The 17,369-nt window shown below is 37.2% G+C and overlaps 1 protein-coding gene across 4 annotated transcripts in view; it reads right to left on the minus strand.

Annotated features, from left to right (window-relative positions):
• Positions 1–17,369, minus strand: part of CPNE4 (copine 4) — a 244,816-nt gene that overhangs the window by 29,344 nt on the left and 198,103 nt on the right. For all 4 annotated transcript variants that reach the window (XM_040548436.1, XM_040548438.1, XM_040548435.1 and 1 more), the window contains exons 9-11: positions 15,153–15,239; positions 14,485–14,544; positions 10,561–10,694 (exon numbers count right to left, since the gene is read on the minus strand). In XM_040548436.1, the coding sequence (XP_040404370.1) occupies positions 10,561–10,694; positions 14,485–14,544; positions 15,153–15,239 (281 nt within the window). The remainder of the gene's footprint in view (positions 1–10,560; positions 10,695–14,484; positions 14,545–15,152; positions 15,240–17,369) is intronic.

A 17,369-nucleotide genomic window follows, 5' to 3' on the forward strand; every position in this document is an offset into this window, starting at 1 on the left:
AAAGTGTGAATGGGGTGGGGAGGGAGAGGAGAGGATGGGGAGAGCAGAGGATGGGATAAGGGAAAGGGAGGGAACAGGAAAGGGGGAGAAGGAAAAGTAAAAGAAAAATGAGAAAACAGAAAATGACACAAACAAAATAAAGCCATATCTAAACTCAATTAAAATTGCAATCTTTCATGTTCAAGGAGTGAAGTGGAAGAAAATGAGCTGAATTAAGTGTTTCTTTTCTAAAGCATATGAATGAATCATGTTGCTGAGTGTATTATTTAGTACTTAGAAGGGCTTGATGCCAGTAGATTCTGAATCATGACAGCTTACAGGGATTAGCAGCAGTTCCAAAGAAAATACAGAAATCATTTGAAATATTTAAACTTCTTCAGTTCCTGCTTTGCAAGCAGAGCTAGGTAAATAAAGGACATGATATGTATTATCAGATAGGGCCAAAAAATCCTGTTTGAGTGGAAGGGACTTGAGCCCATCTGCTTCACCCCCTGCAGTCCTGCACACCCACTTGCACTCCTCCCGGGTGGGTAGGGATAGAGCCAGGCTGTGGTCCAGCTCTGTCTGCCCCCCGCCTGAGTCAGAACGACCAAACAAGAGTTTGGCAGCAGCAGTGTTTTCTCCCCATAAAGAGTATTCTGCTCTGAGGGACTGGTACGCTGTCACAACATATCTGCTGTGGGGTTGTGCCTGGTTTGATACAACCACATCTCTGATTCTGGCTGGGTTACTGTGCGTTTAATCAAACCTGCACCGTACGTAACAAGGCTTAGCATCCAGTTCATAATGCATGGTGCTTTTTAAAGGAGTAGCAGGAATGAACCGATCATCTTACATCTTGGTAACAAAATAGAGCTAGGAGCATGCAAATCAATAGCAAGTCACCGCAACAGCTACACTGTTTGGTCTGTCATAGACAGAGATGCTACACATTCATGTTGCAAAATCCTTACATTTAAATTCATTCACTATCTTTAATTACAGCTCTTAGTCACCTTAGGGGAGCTGGAATCTGCTGAATACAGAGAAATAGATACTGTCATGTAATTGGGTTTCAAGAATATGAGAGAAGTGCCTGTCTCACCTGCAAGGGAAATAATTAATGAAGCAGGGGATACAAATTCCCTGAAGCTAACCGCTGAAAGGCATCAACACGAAATAACTAACAAAGCCAAGTCCAGGTACAATAGATTTAAGCTTCCCCTTGTTAACATTTGAAGAACAGCAAAAGAAGCTCTGCAGGGTAAAAATAGAAAGGAAACTCAGAAATTCCTAGACTGGGGAAAAGTAAATACTTACAGAAAAAAAATCATCAGAGCTTGAGAGAGGAGTAGGTTAAGCAAAACAAAATGACAATAAGATATATTACTTACTAGAAGGATAACTTAATAAAATGGCATACTCAGGAACCAAAATGTCATGCTTCCCTGTTAGATGACAAATACGTTGCAATGACCTGATTTATAAGACCCAATTCAGTAAAAGTTATCTTGAAAAAGTGGGATGTCATAAGTGGGAATAAAGTAGGGAAGGGGATGCTGCAAAAGGCTACACTGAGTTACATTTAACTTATGAAATCTAGGCAGTTTCCAGGCAATCCTATGAATTGTAAGAGGTTGTCAGTATGTCCTTGTAGCTTCCAAAACCTTAACTATAGTAAGTTGGCTACGTGGCACCATATATGGAAAACTGTACCATGACTGACGAGGTCATTCTTATACAGACTGTAATTTTGGAAGGTAAAAACTTGACATGACTTGAAGACTACACTAGGCAGCAGGCTGATCCCATCACATAACATGCAGATCATGGGGAACCTCAAACAAAACAGTTCTGGGGCTCTTCCTTCTTGAAACACAAGTGTAGCTTTCTAGTTTGAGGGTGTACTGCATTAAGCAACCTCTAGAACAAAAGCTTTGCTAAGTAATTTTGTTATTTTTTACAAATTACAGTGAAAATGGTTGGTCAGAGACTTTTCTCTGCAAACAAATTCTATCACAAAAATATCTATGTATAAGGGATGTGCTGGGAAGAAGGGAATACAGGTCTGTGTTGGCATAAGTATGCAGGGAGGTACTGGGAGAGAAATTTCTAATCAAATGCTCTCAGGATACAAATGAGCTTTCTAGGATGAGTGTGATAAAACTGTTATAGAGATTATATTGTGATTTAATGTGACCAAATGAGTAGTTGATGTAATTTTACTAAAATCAAAATGACATCCAGTCAAAATGAAGAACATTATCAAAACAAGCTACAGTAAAAGTTTAAGTGAAATATACTGATAACTAAACACTCAGCTAGGCATCATTGAATATGCAGGAGGAAACGGGCAAATGCTCTCTGTTATCTGCTGATTTGGAATCTCTGATCAAGGCTGATTTCACATTAATTTGAAAGGGATGGTGAGAATTAAGGGTTGCCCATTTTTAACTGAGAGCAATAGGAACCACGAATATCTTGCTATGGTCTACTCAGGCAAAAGATGTTCAGTTTCTCCAAAAAGAAGTAAACATGCAAGAGATTTAGAAGATGGTATTCATTTATGGGCTGATGGGTTTTCAAATGGGAATAATTGACAGCTTTGCTACATGCTATTATAGAGCGGATGACTAGAATAATTACATCCTTAACAATGCAGGGAGGAAATTCATGCTTCTGAAATTGTGGAAATGGTTGTGTTGATTGCAAATGTACCAGATACCAAACTGTTGGAACATTTGACATCTGGAAAAATGGCACAACAAATTGCTGTCTCCTTTATTTATGCTTACATATTTATACTTATTAATACTTATTTATATGAATAACTAGTCACTACACCACTAGGTGAACTGGTATTTCAGATTGTTTGTAGGGTTTTGTATTTCAAGTCATTCTCTTCAGAAAGAGACGCTGACAGAGAAATCACAAAGGTACCAGTCTGCGTAGTACTGGCAAAGTGTCAACTACTGCGTGGAACAAAGCTCTATCTCAGAGGAGAAAAAAATAGTAAAGACTGCCTAGAAAAGCCCTGCAGAAGGTTCTGATTTTGATGTATCCACCAGCTGACAGAATGCAGCAGGGTGGAGGAATAGCACAGAGAGAAAGAAGTTGTTTTGATAAGAAACTTGGAAGGGACTACTCATGACTGATACACTGACACAGGCAGTGTAAAGAAGACACAAAGATGAAAACTTGGTAAGGGAAAAGACAGAGCTGTAAAAACTGACAGTATCTGACCAGATACAGGGCAGCTGCAGATACATACATATGTATACATATAAGTATATGAATATGAACTGTTACGAAATCTCCTTCCCAACACAGTTGTAGTAGACTAAATCTCCTGTACTAATTCTTGGGATAAAAAGTGGTGACTGTAGAAACTCCTCTTTGGCAGCAGTCAGCAGATACAAGTCAGCAGACACTGCAGAGGCAAATAAAAAATTTGTGTATGCAGGTACTACATAATCGTACCAACCTAGGTCTTCAACTGTTAAATCCAAGGGTTTTCAATCCAGCTTGGTGATTAAAAGTATTAGCATGCCGTTTTTTCCTGTGCGGTTCTAGTTCTGGGTTATCCAAATACTTCAGCATGTTTACCCACACCTGAGATAATGCTTAATGATCAACATAAGCTACAAGTTCTTCTTTATAGGTTATTGTTCTTCTGGTTTTCTTTTGTTTTCTGTCTATGTAAATTTGGTCCTATTAAAGCACTAAATGAAAAGATTCATGTCTTTTCCCCCATGGTTTTTAAATTTGTTTAGATATGCTAATCAGCTTTTTTGCTTAAGAGCCTCCAGAAAGGTTGTTTCTGTAATTAAAGTGATAAAGAGATATGCTAAATAATTAACCATATTTTTTATTTATTGATCTTCATGGGTAGATTAAATTTTAACATCTATGGCTCTACATAGTGATTTCATTAAAATTCAATGTTGCATGTAGTGCCAGTTATTCTAGGCATCAATCTTTTGTCCCGGTTTTAATGAACTACTATTATATTACCATCTCAGCCAAAGGAAGTTCCTACTTTTCTCCTTGTCTCTGCCCAAATTACGTCAAGGTATTTAATTCAGAGCCCACTAGACAAGTAACTCTCTCAGACTCTTCATCGACAAACCCAGACACAGCTTCGGAATGAATGACCTGGTAAGTAATTCTCAGGGACAAGGCTCCAGAAGTAAAAAAAACACACTGCAAGGTTTAAACTCTGGAAACTTTTTTTCCACCTAATGCCTCAATCCAGAACACAGCATTTAGTTACCTACTGACCTTTGTATTTGGGACCAGTTGTACCGATTTATACAAATCTTTTGCAGCATGTAGTGCATCATACATACCTTGTCCTCTTCCTCCTCTATAACTGTCCACTGCTGGCTACCTCAGGAAATGTGTTTCTGGGATAGATGGACTTTCTACCTGACTTAGTTTGACTGCCCTTATTTTTTTTCACTCTTAGATCTTCACTGAAAGGGATATGCTGGACTGGGAACTCTTTCTCCTTTCAAAATTTTCCTTCTTAATTTTCAAGTGCACTTTACTGCATGAAAGAAGGAAGCTTTTGTACATGATTTTCAATCAAAGTGAATGCACTCCCTCAGGCCTAAAATACTGAAGAAGAAAAAATAACTAGCAAATTTTGCATTCTGTTAGCTACTGCTGCAATTCATTGATTGCAGAAGAATTCATTGATTGTTGAAACTCTGACTGACTTCAGGGCTTTCCTATCTTTTGTGGAATGTGACACTCTAAATATTTTAGAGATATTCTACACATAAATTATTTCTATATTTTGTAGGAGTAATGTATTCTCTGCCTATTAATGGCCTTTGGGGATATTGCTAGACAAGTGTGTTTTACACAAGCAGTTTATTTGTTAACATACAATCTTAGCATAAATGTCAGTTTTAGGAAGCTACTTGAGAATTTAAAGACTTCATTTGCCTAAATGAAAAAGGACATTAGTGTCAGGAAATACATACAATTTACTTTCCACGTGTTTCAAGGACTCTCGGAAAAAAGAAAAAAAGAACAACAAAAAAGCAATAAAATGCAGTATTTTTAAGAGTTAACAGACATACGTATTTAAAATAATTAAGAACTAACTTTTGAAATATATTTTGAATACGAATTAAATGAGGACCAATTTTATGGTATCATTTTACAAAACTATGTGGTAGAACACATAGAAACACAAGCTGAATGCGTAGATCAGAACAGGGATTGACCATCAAGAATGGGAAGTTCCACAAATATCCGATGTAACAAATGCTTTAAGCATTTGAAAAGATACTTTAAGTATTTGAGTATAAAATACTTTAAGTATTTGAAAAGATCTTTTGTCTTTTTTAAAGTAGAAGCATTGATTTGACCATATAATAGCCAACTCTCACTTTTGTGAGTGCTTTTTATTAATCCAGTAAAGACTTCTGAATTTATGTACTAATATGTGTGTAAAAATTAATCATAAAGATAATCCATGTATATGGGAGATACTGAACAGTTTAACATTTGGGTGTAGGAGAAACAATTAGCAGGAAAGTTCGAATTCAGTAAAACTCTTAACTCCATCTTCGTGCCATCTATATTTTGCATAATACTTCAATGTTTTCTTGAGTCAGGCTAAATTCAATGAGATTAGATAATAAGCTCTAGTGTCTTGCTGAATCAGGACAGAGATTTTAATGCAAAAATAAATACTTCATGTTACATAACAAGATTCTTAATAAGCAGAGGGGAAAGGTAAGCTACTAACTGCAGAAATCAGATTTCAAACTGAGGATCAGATTTTGCAGGTCCTGCCATGAGCTTCACTGACAGTCCCATCATTAAAACCTGTACTAATGCAACATCATTAAGGAAGTATTTCAGCTTTTAGCACTCTGTGTATGTAACAGCATTTATTGTAAGAAAGAAGCTATTTTCAGCCCCTTCACAACCCATTTTCAGGTTGGAAAGAAAGAAAGATGAGCTACGCTCATGGCTAGTTGGTTGTATTCCAGCACTGGTAAAACAAATCTTCAAGATCAAAGGGCCAGCCATGTTAATAAACAGTGTGCACTACTGTTACTGTGACTTATGGCTTTGATCTGCAGAGAGGGAAGCTATAAAATAGCACAAAAGAGAAATGATTTTTTTACTGCATGGTTAAGTGTTAACCATACATATTACATATATGTCCATCTAATATATATTGTACACATACCTATATATTTATACTGATATGGGAAAAAAACTCTAGGTGTATACATATAAGTACCTTGGTATAGAGCTCTATGTGCTTACATGAGAGATCACAGCAAAACTACACCTATCTGGGGAAAAGTACTTGTTTTATCTAGGGACAGAAGTTTTCACAGAAGTTTCCAGATTGTGATACCAGGAACAGACTTAGGCACATGCCAGTATATGTGCTGAGGGCACATCCCGGTACTATTCGGGTGCTGGTTCTTGCCTACACAAAGCAGCTGTGCTTTGCTTTTAGGCTCACAAGCATGGTCTCCTAACTGTTACTCAGACTATACATCCTCTTACAGAGCACAGGAGCTTCATTCCTGTCCACGTGCCTCAGTTTCTTTTGATGGAAGCCAGGATGTGTGAAGGTGATAGGAGAAGACGCAGGCCAGGTCCTGACTTGCAGTCAGGACATGGCCAGCCCTTCCACTGGGACAGAGGGGGAAGGAAGCATTCCCTGATTCCCCAGTTTAGCCATAGGCTTCTCTGGCTTACAAAGAATTGTTGTTCTATGCTGAACATGGGCAGTTTCATGATGCAAAGGGAGAGTATTTCGGGAGCAGTTGCCATGGAGAACAGGAGACATCTAAAATTATTATCACATATCTTACAGAGATTCATGGTTTACACGACATAAGATCCTGGTTCACAAGTCTGATATTTTAACTGTTGAATGATTCTGTCTTTCTTCATGTCTGAGTATTCAACCTGCAGAATCTTTCAAATACACCTACCATTTATCCTCTAAAAGTTGCATTCTCTTGAAGGGGTCTCCACTGGTCTCCAAAATGAAGGGTTGGCCAAAACCACCGTGCAGAGTTGGTGAAGGTAAGAAGAGAAGTCCTAAGCCAGCTGTAGTGCATGAGGAGACAGCTATAACTTCACCCGTATTATATACATTTGGCAACTCATTGCCCAAAACATGTAGAGGGAACTCACGCACATTTGGCAGTGATCAAATAAACTGATTTTTTAGAATCCTGGAAAGGCTGATACTGTTCATAGGGAGAAAGCACTTCATTTGACTTCTGATCCAGAGAACACAGTACTAAAATTACTGAGGTAAAGAATAAATATGGAATGAGGCAGAAACAGTTCCTTTTGATATCAAATACTTCAGTGCCCAATGATTTTTTATCATTGTCATCTGTTTCTCTATGCTACAAAAAAGGCTGAGTAGACTTGCTTAATTTCAAGACAAAATTGTAACAGTGATATAATTCTTTATATAAAGGAAAGCTTGTGAAAATGTTTAAATGGATATGTATATTTCTCACTTATTGCTTTATTACATCCTCTTTTAACATTCATGAGTAATTTATCTTAAAATAAATTATTCTCCTTGGAGCTGTCTGCTTATTTTACACAATAGTTTCAGTAATAAGTTTTTAATGCCTTTTCCCCTTTCCAGTATTTCGAACTACATTTTAGAGCCTAACTCCTTGAAACTAATGAATGTTTCTTCTTTTATGATCCATTGCTGTTGTTGCTTAGCCACTGATTATATCACGTACAAACTTTATCTTCTCTCTTATGACAAATGTTGTTCTAGTCTGAAACAATTCCATCACATAAAAAGTATTAAGTCTTTTGTGCCAGTGAACAGCTCTTACATTTCCTGTACCGTTATCAGATTGGCCTGTTCCTTCAGGACTGCAGCGTTTCCACAATCAGGTAAATAATCAAAGTCTATTTCTCATTCTCTGAATATTGCTGATGAAAGAATGAATGTTATTCTTTCATGCTTAACTATGCAGAACAGGGCTATTCATTTAACTGTTTCAGGAATCCCTGAACCATGAAGATAAATGGGCTTTTGGATGAGCAGGGATTATTCCACTGTATCAAGGGATGCGAGGCAGCACTTAATTTGGAGGATTAACTACTTAGGGTTACATTATGTTAGGCTGATATGTACAGAAACCTACATTATGAGAAGACTTGGCTTGAACGTATCTTCCGTGATTTGGACTGAAACAATTGCTGGATACAAACTATAAAATTTCAGGTAAGAGCACTGCTACCTTTGTAGGCTTGTTTTTTAATTTTACTGAAGACATGCCCTTGTGCAAATGATTAGCATTCTGGCTGTAAACAGCCTTTAGGTTCAGTGAGCCCCTGCTTTTCACTTCTGGCTGATCTTTACCTGGGAACATAAATCCTCCAGCATTTGAAGCACAACTGAACTCATTGGAGCAGTAACGGATCTATGCCACATTTCAGATTTTCAACTGAATTTGAAACTTATTTTTTTTTTAAATGTAAATATTGAAGATTTCACAGAATCACAGAATGGTTGAGGTGGGAAGAGACCTCTGGAGATCATCTAGTCGAACCTCCCTGCTCAAGCAGAGTCCCCTAGAGCACATTACTCAGGATCATGTCCAGATGGCTTTTGAATATCTCCAGGGAAGGAGACTCCACAAGCTCTCTGAGCAAGCTGTTTCAGTGCTCAGACACCCTCACGGCAAAGAATTTTTTCCACGTGTTCAGACAGAACTTCCTGTCTTGCAGTTTATGCCCATTGCCTCTTGTCCTTTTGCTGGGCACCACTGAGAAGAGTCTGAGAGTATTACACACAAAACAAACTCCTACATAGAACCTGTAAATTACCCTGTGAGAAGGTTTGCTTCTCTTAATTTTGTTTTCTTTCGAGAAATTATTATAAGGTTTAATTTCCAGCCTATTGGATCCAACACATGCAAGTATAAAGAAGAGGTCCTCATTTGGCATTTTTCCTCAGAAAGCACTGACCATGTTGAATCAACTTGTCCATGGGCATGTATTTATTGTGTCACAACTTGAGAGCATGTATCAGTCAAACATATGCCAGAAAAGTGACACTTCCCCAGGACAAGAAAATCTGGCTTTTGTTCACTCCTAGTCCATAGCTTGTAGGACCTTAGTTGTGCTAACTGGCAGCAACAGGAATTTTTTGTAGCACAATAGAAGTGAATGAAGGTGATGATTTCATTTTAAAATGGCTAGTATTTTTCATATTGATTAGAGTATGTTATATTGACAGAATAATCCTGATTTTGGATTAATATCTCCATACAGGAGGGTCTGGGTCACTTAATTATTTCATTTTCTTAACAAATGCACCTTAAGTGGTGAAATAAATAAATAAAAAGCAATCTGTGTGCATGAACCAGCTCTTATTTCTTATTCCTTTCATTATTTTTAAGTATATTAATCCACTGAATTATTATTAGCATTTATTAAATTAATGGATAATCACTGTGGAATTATCAGCTCACTTACAATAAAATATTAATTTTCTCAGACTCATTAACTACATTTGACCATCAAATTCTTACAGAAATTTTATCAGGGCAATATTTTCCTCATTCTTTTTAAAGAAGGCATTTCATTACCATGCAAATGGCAGTGCCTCTGAGCAGGCATGCTCATGTAACATGTATGTATGCGACATGTAACATATAAACCACGGTATTAAGTCCCTCCACAATTTATACAGAAAGTATAATCAAATTTGACTGGAAATACCATTGGTTTTTTTTTTTGAGATCTGGCATTTACACATGGCAAAGTGGTGGGTGGATGTCTATTACATGTGCAAAGACGAGAAAGAATAATTGTGTAAATACTATGCATCACCAGCAAAGAAAGAACATTTAAAGGAAATGTACTTGGTAATTAGATTAATAATGGGCAATTAATCTGATAGAGATGGACAGCCTATTTAAAAGCAACAGAAGTACATAATGTAATCAAAGCATATTTGGCCCAATTACTTGCATTTGTTTATTTATTTACTGTTGTGTTGTGTGCACATATTATCAGTATCTTTTAATATTCATTTTGGAAGATATTGCAATATTCGAGAGGCTACCAGAATACTGAAAAAGACCACACATTTGAATCTAAGAACAGACATGGCCACTAAGCAGTTTAAGCAACTACAAATTCAGTTTCAAATATGAAATCTTCGGAACACTTTCCTGTAGGATGGCACAGACCATATTCCCAAGTGTATGAGAAAGGATGCTGTCAGCATCTGCAAAACAGGCTTCAAGCTTAATGCAAATGAAAAATCCACTCAAACATGTAATTTTGGCATGTGGATAGAAACTCAAAACGTAGCACATATATCAGCCAAACAGCCAAAAAACGGACCTTTCATTGCCATGAAACTAATCTAAACCCACTGTCACTCTCAACAGCGTGGTATGGTACACTAAACTTTCTGTCATGCAGTCATTTCTCTTACGTGACTAAACATGGAGCTACTGCAGCTGGCAGCAGGCAGTCATTGACTTCACACTGTGAAAACACTTTCTAAAGACAACTCTGTTATCAAATGTGGTTATTTACCTGTCATAGTCTTGGCAAATCTCCCCAACAGCTACCAAAGCTTTCAAGTACTCATTGGGTTGATAGGGGTGGATATAGTGCAGTGAGCAGCTGTTCCTAGGATCACCATTGGATGCTGTGAAATCTATAGCTACCTGGAATAGAAGAAAAGTCAATGTGTTGTGGTGCTGTTCTGGGCAGGAGTATAGCCACACCAAACATTTATCTTTACCAAAACCAGTTTTCTGCAGAGACTGCAAGCTTAAAGCAAAGGTCATTTCACAGTGTACTTAATCAAATTTGAATGAGGATAGTACCAATAACTATTTCTAAAAGTATACAGCAGCTAATAAAATAAGAGTTAATAAAACTAAAATGGTATAACTAGAAAAAAAAAAGCTGGATAATTATTCTATGTGGGGAATTATGCTCTAATAAAAATGAATCAAATTATCTCTAGGTTCTCAAACTTAATTAAATTATTCCAGCTCAGGTAATGTTCAGGACATAAACGCTGTGCAGCTAAAACGTCCCTAGAGAGTTAAAAATTCTACTCAAACTATAAATCAAAACTCCATTCAGGCACATTTCTTAGCTATTTTGCACCTTCTTTTGTCTGTAATAAGATTCTCCATGTCTACAGTAAATACTCTGGTGGATTTTTTTATCTTCAAAGCATCTTCTAAGCATTAAATAATTAACCCTCCCAATTTCATAGATGATAGCAAGCTTAAAGGTGAGCTGCAGGATAAAAATACAGCTTGAATCCTGCACAGATTTTTGTGTTGAAAAGGCTTATGGGAGGTTGTGGGAAGCATTCAATGCCAAAACAAATATATTAAAGAATCCTTTTAAAATTAATTTCTCCCTTTTAAAATTCTGTTTATCCTTCTCGCTGAAGAGATAATCTTGCATGCATTTTTCTGTGATATGACTGGCATGGATTGGAAAGCTCTTTCCTGAATTTGTGATGTTGCTTTCAAGGAATTCCGAAGAGAAGCATCAAGAAAACCATATGGTCTCTTAGAGGGAACAAAGCCATTTACAAACTTCCTTACAATTTTGTTCAGTGACCTCTTCCTCCAAAAACCCCACTATATCTGGATCTTCAATAGCTACAGATGTACTGAATTCAGTTTGTAGTTCTACTGTGCAGTTGACACGTAAGGGGCTTGCTGAGAGCTGCAAAAAGAACTTTGAAAGTCCCAGCTTGCCTCTGCGAATGTGCACCTTCCCCAGCTGGAGTCTGCTTGGCATGGGGAAGACTATTTTACACAGCTATAAAATGAAAATTAAACATCGCATTTTCATTCTCCCTTAAAAAAGACACAGTCCTGAAAGTTTTTTGTTGCTGTTGCTAGAAGCTAAAAGAGAAATATCATGCTGCATCAACTCAATATGGCTTTTCCCTACCTTTTCTGATTTTCCACGGCTAACTCTTGGCTGAAGAAAAATATTTCTCACTGGGCTCTAGTTAGCTTGCAAATCCCTTTGTCATCTTGAACAACTACAAGCCTCCCGTGCTCCACAGCATGTCAGTCACGAGATGTAAGCTTGATCTGGCTTGCAAACAAAGTAATCTTTCACCTCCACTTCCCTGATCATTGCTCAAGCACTGGAGCAGTAAGCCTGGTAGTTTTCCACATAGATCTTTTTCCCAAAATGACAACTTGATTTAACTTGAATAAATCAAAAGGAAACCCCTGATGTTTTAACCAGCATGCATATACATAATTATCTGTGCCACAGCTGTCAGAAATGAGCAAGAAACTCTAGTGGTTTGTGAAACCTAAGGTAAATACATGGATAATTGAATAGATTAGCATAGTTTTGGGGTGTTTATTTAAATGCTCATGTTATGAATGTTCATACTCTGATGCACTATACTTGATTTTGATCCAAACTCCTGTTTGGTTCTCTAAGGAGAGACTTTTACGAAAGATGACCATTGTTACTTGTAACGGTTCCAAAATAACAACACAGATCCCTTCTGTTTTAGCATTACCTGACAGTACCGAGGTCTTGCGCAAATAAGTAGGAGAAGAATTTGTAATACGAAGTTAGCATAACACAGGAGCTAGGCTAATATCACAAATAAGCTATTCTTGTGATCAGCAAAGCAGGAATCCTTTTTACAGTGCAGATATTTGATTTTTGTCAGTGTATCTTTAAACATACTGGTTCAAATGTACCAGTCATCTTCCCACATCTAAATAAAAACATAATATAGCAATAACTCTTAGCACTTTTTTTTTTCTCGGCTTCGTAAAGGGTGATTTTCAATGCACTGAATATATCCTGCAGAGCTAGGATCTCCTGCTAGATCTCTCAGCAAAGAATCAGCCTGTCCAACACCATGACCTGTCTAAGAGAGAATCTGTCCAATATATCTTTCTATTACAGTTTCTTTTATGCATACTACACATTCTTTCTGCTGTATTTCCTACCGTGATGAATATGTCTTCTGACTACAGACCCATTTGCACTGCCAGCTTCTGAACACTTCTTGTACAGCAGGGAACACTGTCTGATAAGAGATACGGTGTGCTGCAATAAGTGCTGCATAAAAGTAATGGCCTGGAATCAGCACTATTGATCTCTGAAGATGAAGGCTTCTTAATAACCAAATTTAAAGTGAAGGAAAAGTTTACTTGGTTTTTTTCAGAGACATTCTTTCTAACTACAAACTATGCTCCTACAATGGATGTACAAATTATCCAAAGAACACACAGCATGATGTTACTAAAGCCCTCATCATTGCCTTAAATGAGCAGGTACATCATACTACAGCTTTCTGTTACCAAATCTATGCTTAGCTTCCCAGTTTCCCTCCCACAACAAGCGCCGTTTCAGATCACAGCTGCATCATGCTGCCTGTACATGGCATGAACTCAATGGAAATGTCATTAACTTTAAGGCAACAACAACAATAAATGAATCGGGACAGTTTCAAACAATTCCAGATCCAATGTCCCATTCCTATCAAAAGAAATGGAAATCTGGTGATCTGTTGTAGCGGTCTGAAGTAACCAAATTAGGCCTATGTGAAAAGGAGATATATAGGATATATAGCATATATATAAATGGAGATCATACGATATATACAGAAAGCAAGGAAGCACAGAATATCTTTTCTGTAGGCTGCAGTATTTTGCTTCAGTGCCCACAAGAGAATCCCTGATACATTTCTAGAGACAGCAATATGGCAGACAAGCAGTGTGTGCTATTATCATGGGTGCTGGTGCAACTGAGGCAGGAAGAAGGAAAACATACAGACTTGTGTTTAAGTAGAACCACTAGGTTATGAATGAACAGAGCTATAGGCACAGAGACGTCCACTTTTCCTGGTTCCACGTATGTAGAAAACTGATAGTGATGAATTTGTACAATACTGTAGCTGGTGGACTTACCACTGAGATCAGCAGTAATTTAGGCATCTCTGTGGCTCACAGTATGGATCTTTCATCTCCTTTATGTGCTCACTGCCTGTCCTTGCAGACGACTTTACTTAAGTTATGTATTATCAATGGTTTGTTTCATTTCAGCTATCCTGCCCTGTTTCCTCAGATAACCCAAAGCTAAGTGGATACAAACACTTTCAAACATGCAAACTGAATACAAGCCAATACACTATGCACTCGAAGAAAACATCTATAAATCTATTTAAACACAGCCATTTCTTACAGCGTCTTGCCCCCTGTTTGGAGCTGTCTTTACTTTTTGCAACATGATTGTCATTGCTCTAAAACATAATAAATTGGTATGTGCACAAAACTCCTACTGCATTAGCATAGGTTTATTTTCTGGGCACAATACATTTTTCAATAAGACCTTAATAACTTACTAAGGAATGATGTATAAGATTCTTTTCTTTGTGAAAGTGATGAATCAGTAACTAAGGGGATTCTCTTTCTTTAAAACATGTTAGAGAAGTAAGACACTTACTGTAAACTGTATTTGGCAGCCTCCCATGATATAATCTAAGAAAGAATGCATCTTGTGGATCTGCAGACAAGAAATCAAGACGTAAATTAACTGTGTACTGCTAAAATATCAGTGTGTGGAACTGCCTGAAAAAAAGTAAACTAGAAGAAGGGGCGGGACCAACTGAAAATAAGGTACAGGAAGAAAGCGTTTCATACAGTCTGAGAAAGGAACAAAAATTTAAAGAGCAAAAATACCAAAATGATTCTAAAACTATAGAAACATAAATTGACATCAAAAATAGAACTGGGCTCTATTCCTTCCCACTAGGAAGTCAATGAGAATTTTGCCATTGGCTTAGGAGGAACAAGAGCAATTTTGTATGTTCAGAGAGATGAATTTTGGAAGGGAAACACACACAAGGCCATTTGGCAAGCCTGGAGTCATGAATTTAGGACTGCCTACTCCATTGCACAACAGTAGAGACAGGACAAGAGAAATTAGAGAGGAACACTGGGGACAGTTAGCTTACTTTTGGGATCCAAGTCCTTGTCTTTACTTTTTTTAGTGGATCAGTTTCTATTGCTTTCTCCAGACAGTTCCACTTTGTTGTCTACATTTCCAAACACCATTAAAATACATCACTAGGAGCTTAGAAAAGAAACAGACAAAAAGCAAAACACAAATACCTTGCACTGGTTAAGGATGACAATGCCTGAGTTCTTGTAATTCTTCTTCTTTGCTTTGTATTTGGGGTTAATGCATTCCCATTGTACCTGTGAAAAAAAGAGGTGACTACATGAAGGAAAATTTATGTATACATTGAATAATTAGCAAAGATGGCAGTGTCTGATTTCCACAGTTGACTGAATCTTATCAATAATGGTGCACACAGAAGAAATAATTAAAAACATTAACTATGCAGAGAATTAACTTAACAGAAAAGGTCCCGAGGCAAACATCTGTCTTCAATTGTGTGCATGTGGACACAGTGCTCAGAGAGATACCCAGATTTTTGCATTGTCACTTTCCAGTCCTGTAGGTTCAGGTATTACGTGAGCAAAACTGAGGATCTTTTGAGATTATTTAAGAAGACAAAATAAAAGGGAACTTAATACAAATGAAAATACCTGATGCATTATTTTAGCTGCAAAACTGCATACACAGTATCACTGGTTTTCTATTAAACTTATGATTAGACAAATTCTAATCAGAGATCATATCACTCTCTCTTGAAAGAGAGCAAGAGTTTCTCCTTTCAGTCTGATAATAAAACAAAAAGTTAAGAAAACCACTAAAATGTGGAAAGAAGATGCAGCTAGTTAATGATATATTTAACAAACTAAAAGTTGTAAATTATCCCTAAGAATATATTTTTAAAACTTCTTTGAAAATGCTCTGTTTAGTTTTCTTTACAAATACTCATTTCTACAGCAAAATAGTCCTACTTTGTTACTGAAATATGTTGCCTTATTTCCATCATAACATCTCTGAGAGTCTTACTGATTTTCACTTTAAATGTTCTGCCTTCTCTGGTTTCAGCCAGACTGATAAAGCCAACTATCAGACCTTGACCACTAATTACTACAGTATTATTCATTTGTTGTTGCAGGAGTAAAATACGTTTGCATGTGCAAGTATCCATTGGTATTTTTAAAACCAGATTTGTATGCGTATGTGTTATTAAATAAGGTTAAGAACATATTATTTTCTTTCAGGGGGGTGTTTTTAAGTGCTGGGAGAAAACAGGTGACATCTAACCAGATGCTGAGTAAAACAAAGAATATATCTCCAAAGGGAACCAGGACACTCTGCTATCTAAAAATCCACATTATGACATTTCGTAATGAAACATATCTAAGTGTTACAATACTGTGTCTATAGTGTAGACCTTCATATTGGATTTGTCTGAGAAAATCATTTTAGCATGTAAAATTGCTTTTATCATATGAACTTATGAACATTTTGAGCTTCAAGCCACTTCCTAACACCAATTATTTGGATGCCACTGAAGTATTTAAAGCTTGGAGTTTTGTCAAGTGTCAAAAAAGGGAAGGCAAAACATATGGCTCTGGAGCAATATGAGACCTTCTTTTGCACAGAGGAGGAGGAGTATTTTCATCACTGCATTTCTGGAGACAGGTGACAGAGCCAAGAATAGGAAAAGATTAAAAAAAATGGTCCAACTGCAGGAAGCACATCTGCTTGCTTTCCCAGTTAGCCTACAGCTCAATTATTTGTCTCGTGAAATGAATTTTCCAACTGAGAAGACATGCAGACACAGGCCCACTTGTTCAGGGGAGATCCTCCATAAACATTTTTTCCCTACTCAAGAGAGGTAGTCAGGCTTAAGAAATAAAAGCCCTTCTTTCCAACTACAGAGAGCTTGTTGTGACACAACGCAAGAGCACAATAAGCTCTTTATTTGGAAAAGCAATCTGACAGTGAGGCAAAATCTCTGCCCACGTCTTGATATGTTGCTGTCTGGCAAGATGGTTTAGTACAGTTATCTCCAAACTTATTGGAAGCATTCCTACAGAGAATCTGTGCTGTCTGTACATCATAAAGAAGTTGTAATATACTGAATAGAGAGAAAAAATAGGGGTCAGGATTTTTGTTCCTCCCTTTGCCAATGAACTACACTGGAGAGATCTCATGCTTTCCCTTGAATGTCCGAGGCGCAGTTCCTTAATTTTATCTTCCTCCAACATGAACACTTTTCAATGTCTATGTTTAGACAATAATGCCTGGCTTTTCCTTTGGAAAAAAAAGATTGTTTAAGCCTGAACATAAGGTTTATTATGTTCATGTCATTGGTTTCTGGAAGAAGTTTATACTATATGAGGACCAAAGCAGTGTAAAACTACTTCAGGGGAGAAAAATCTGCTCCTCTCAGCTTCTCTGTG

This window comes from Cygnus olor, chromosome 2, assembly GCF_009769625.2.
Source record: "Cygnus olor isolate bCygOlo1 chromosome 2, bCygOlo1.pri.v2, whole genome shotgun sequence".
Taxonomy (NCBI): domain Eukaryota; kingdom Metazoa; phylum Chordata; class Aves; order Anseriformes; family Anatidae; genus Cygnus; species Cygnus olor.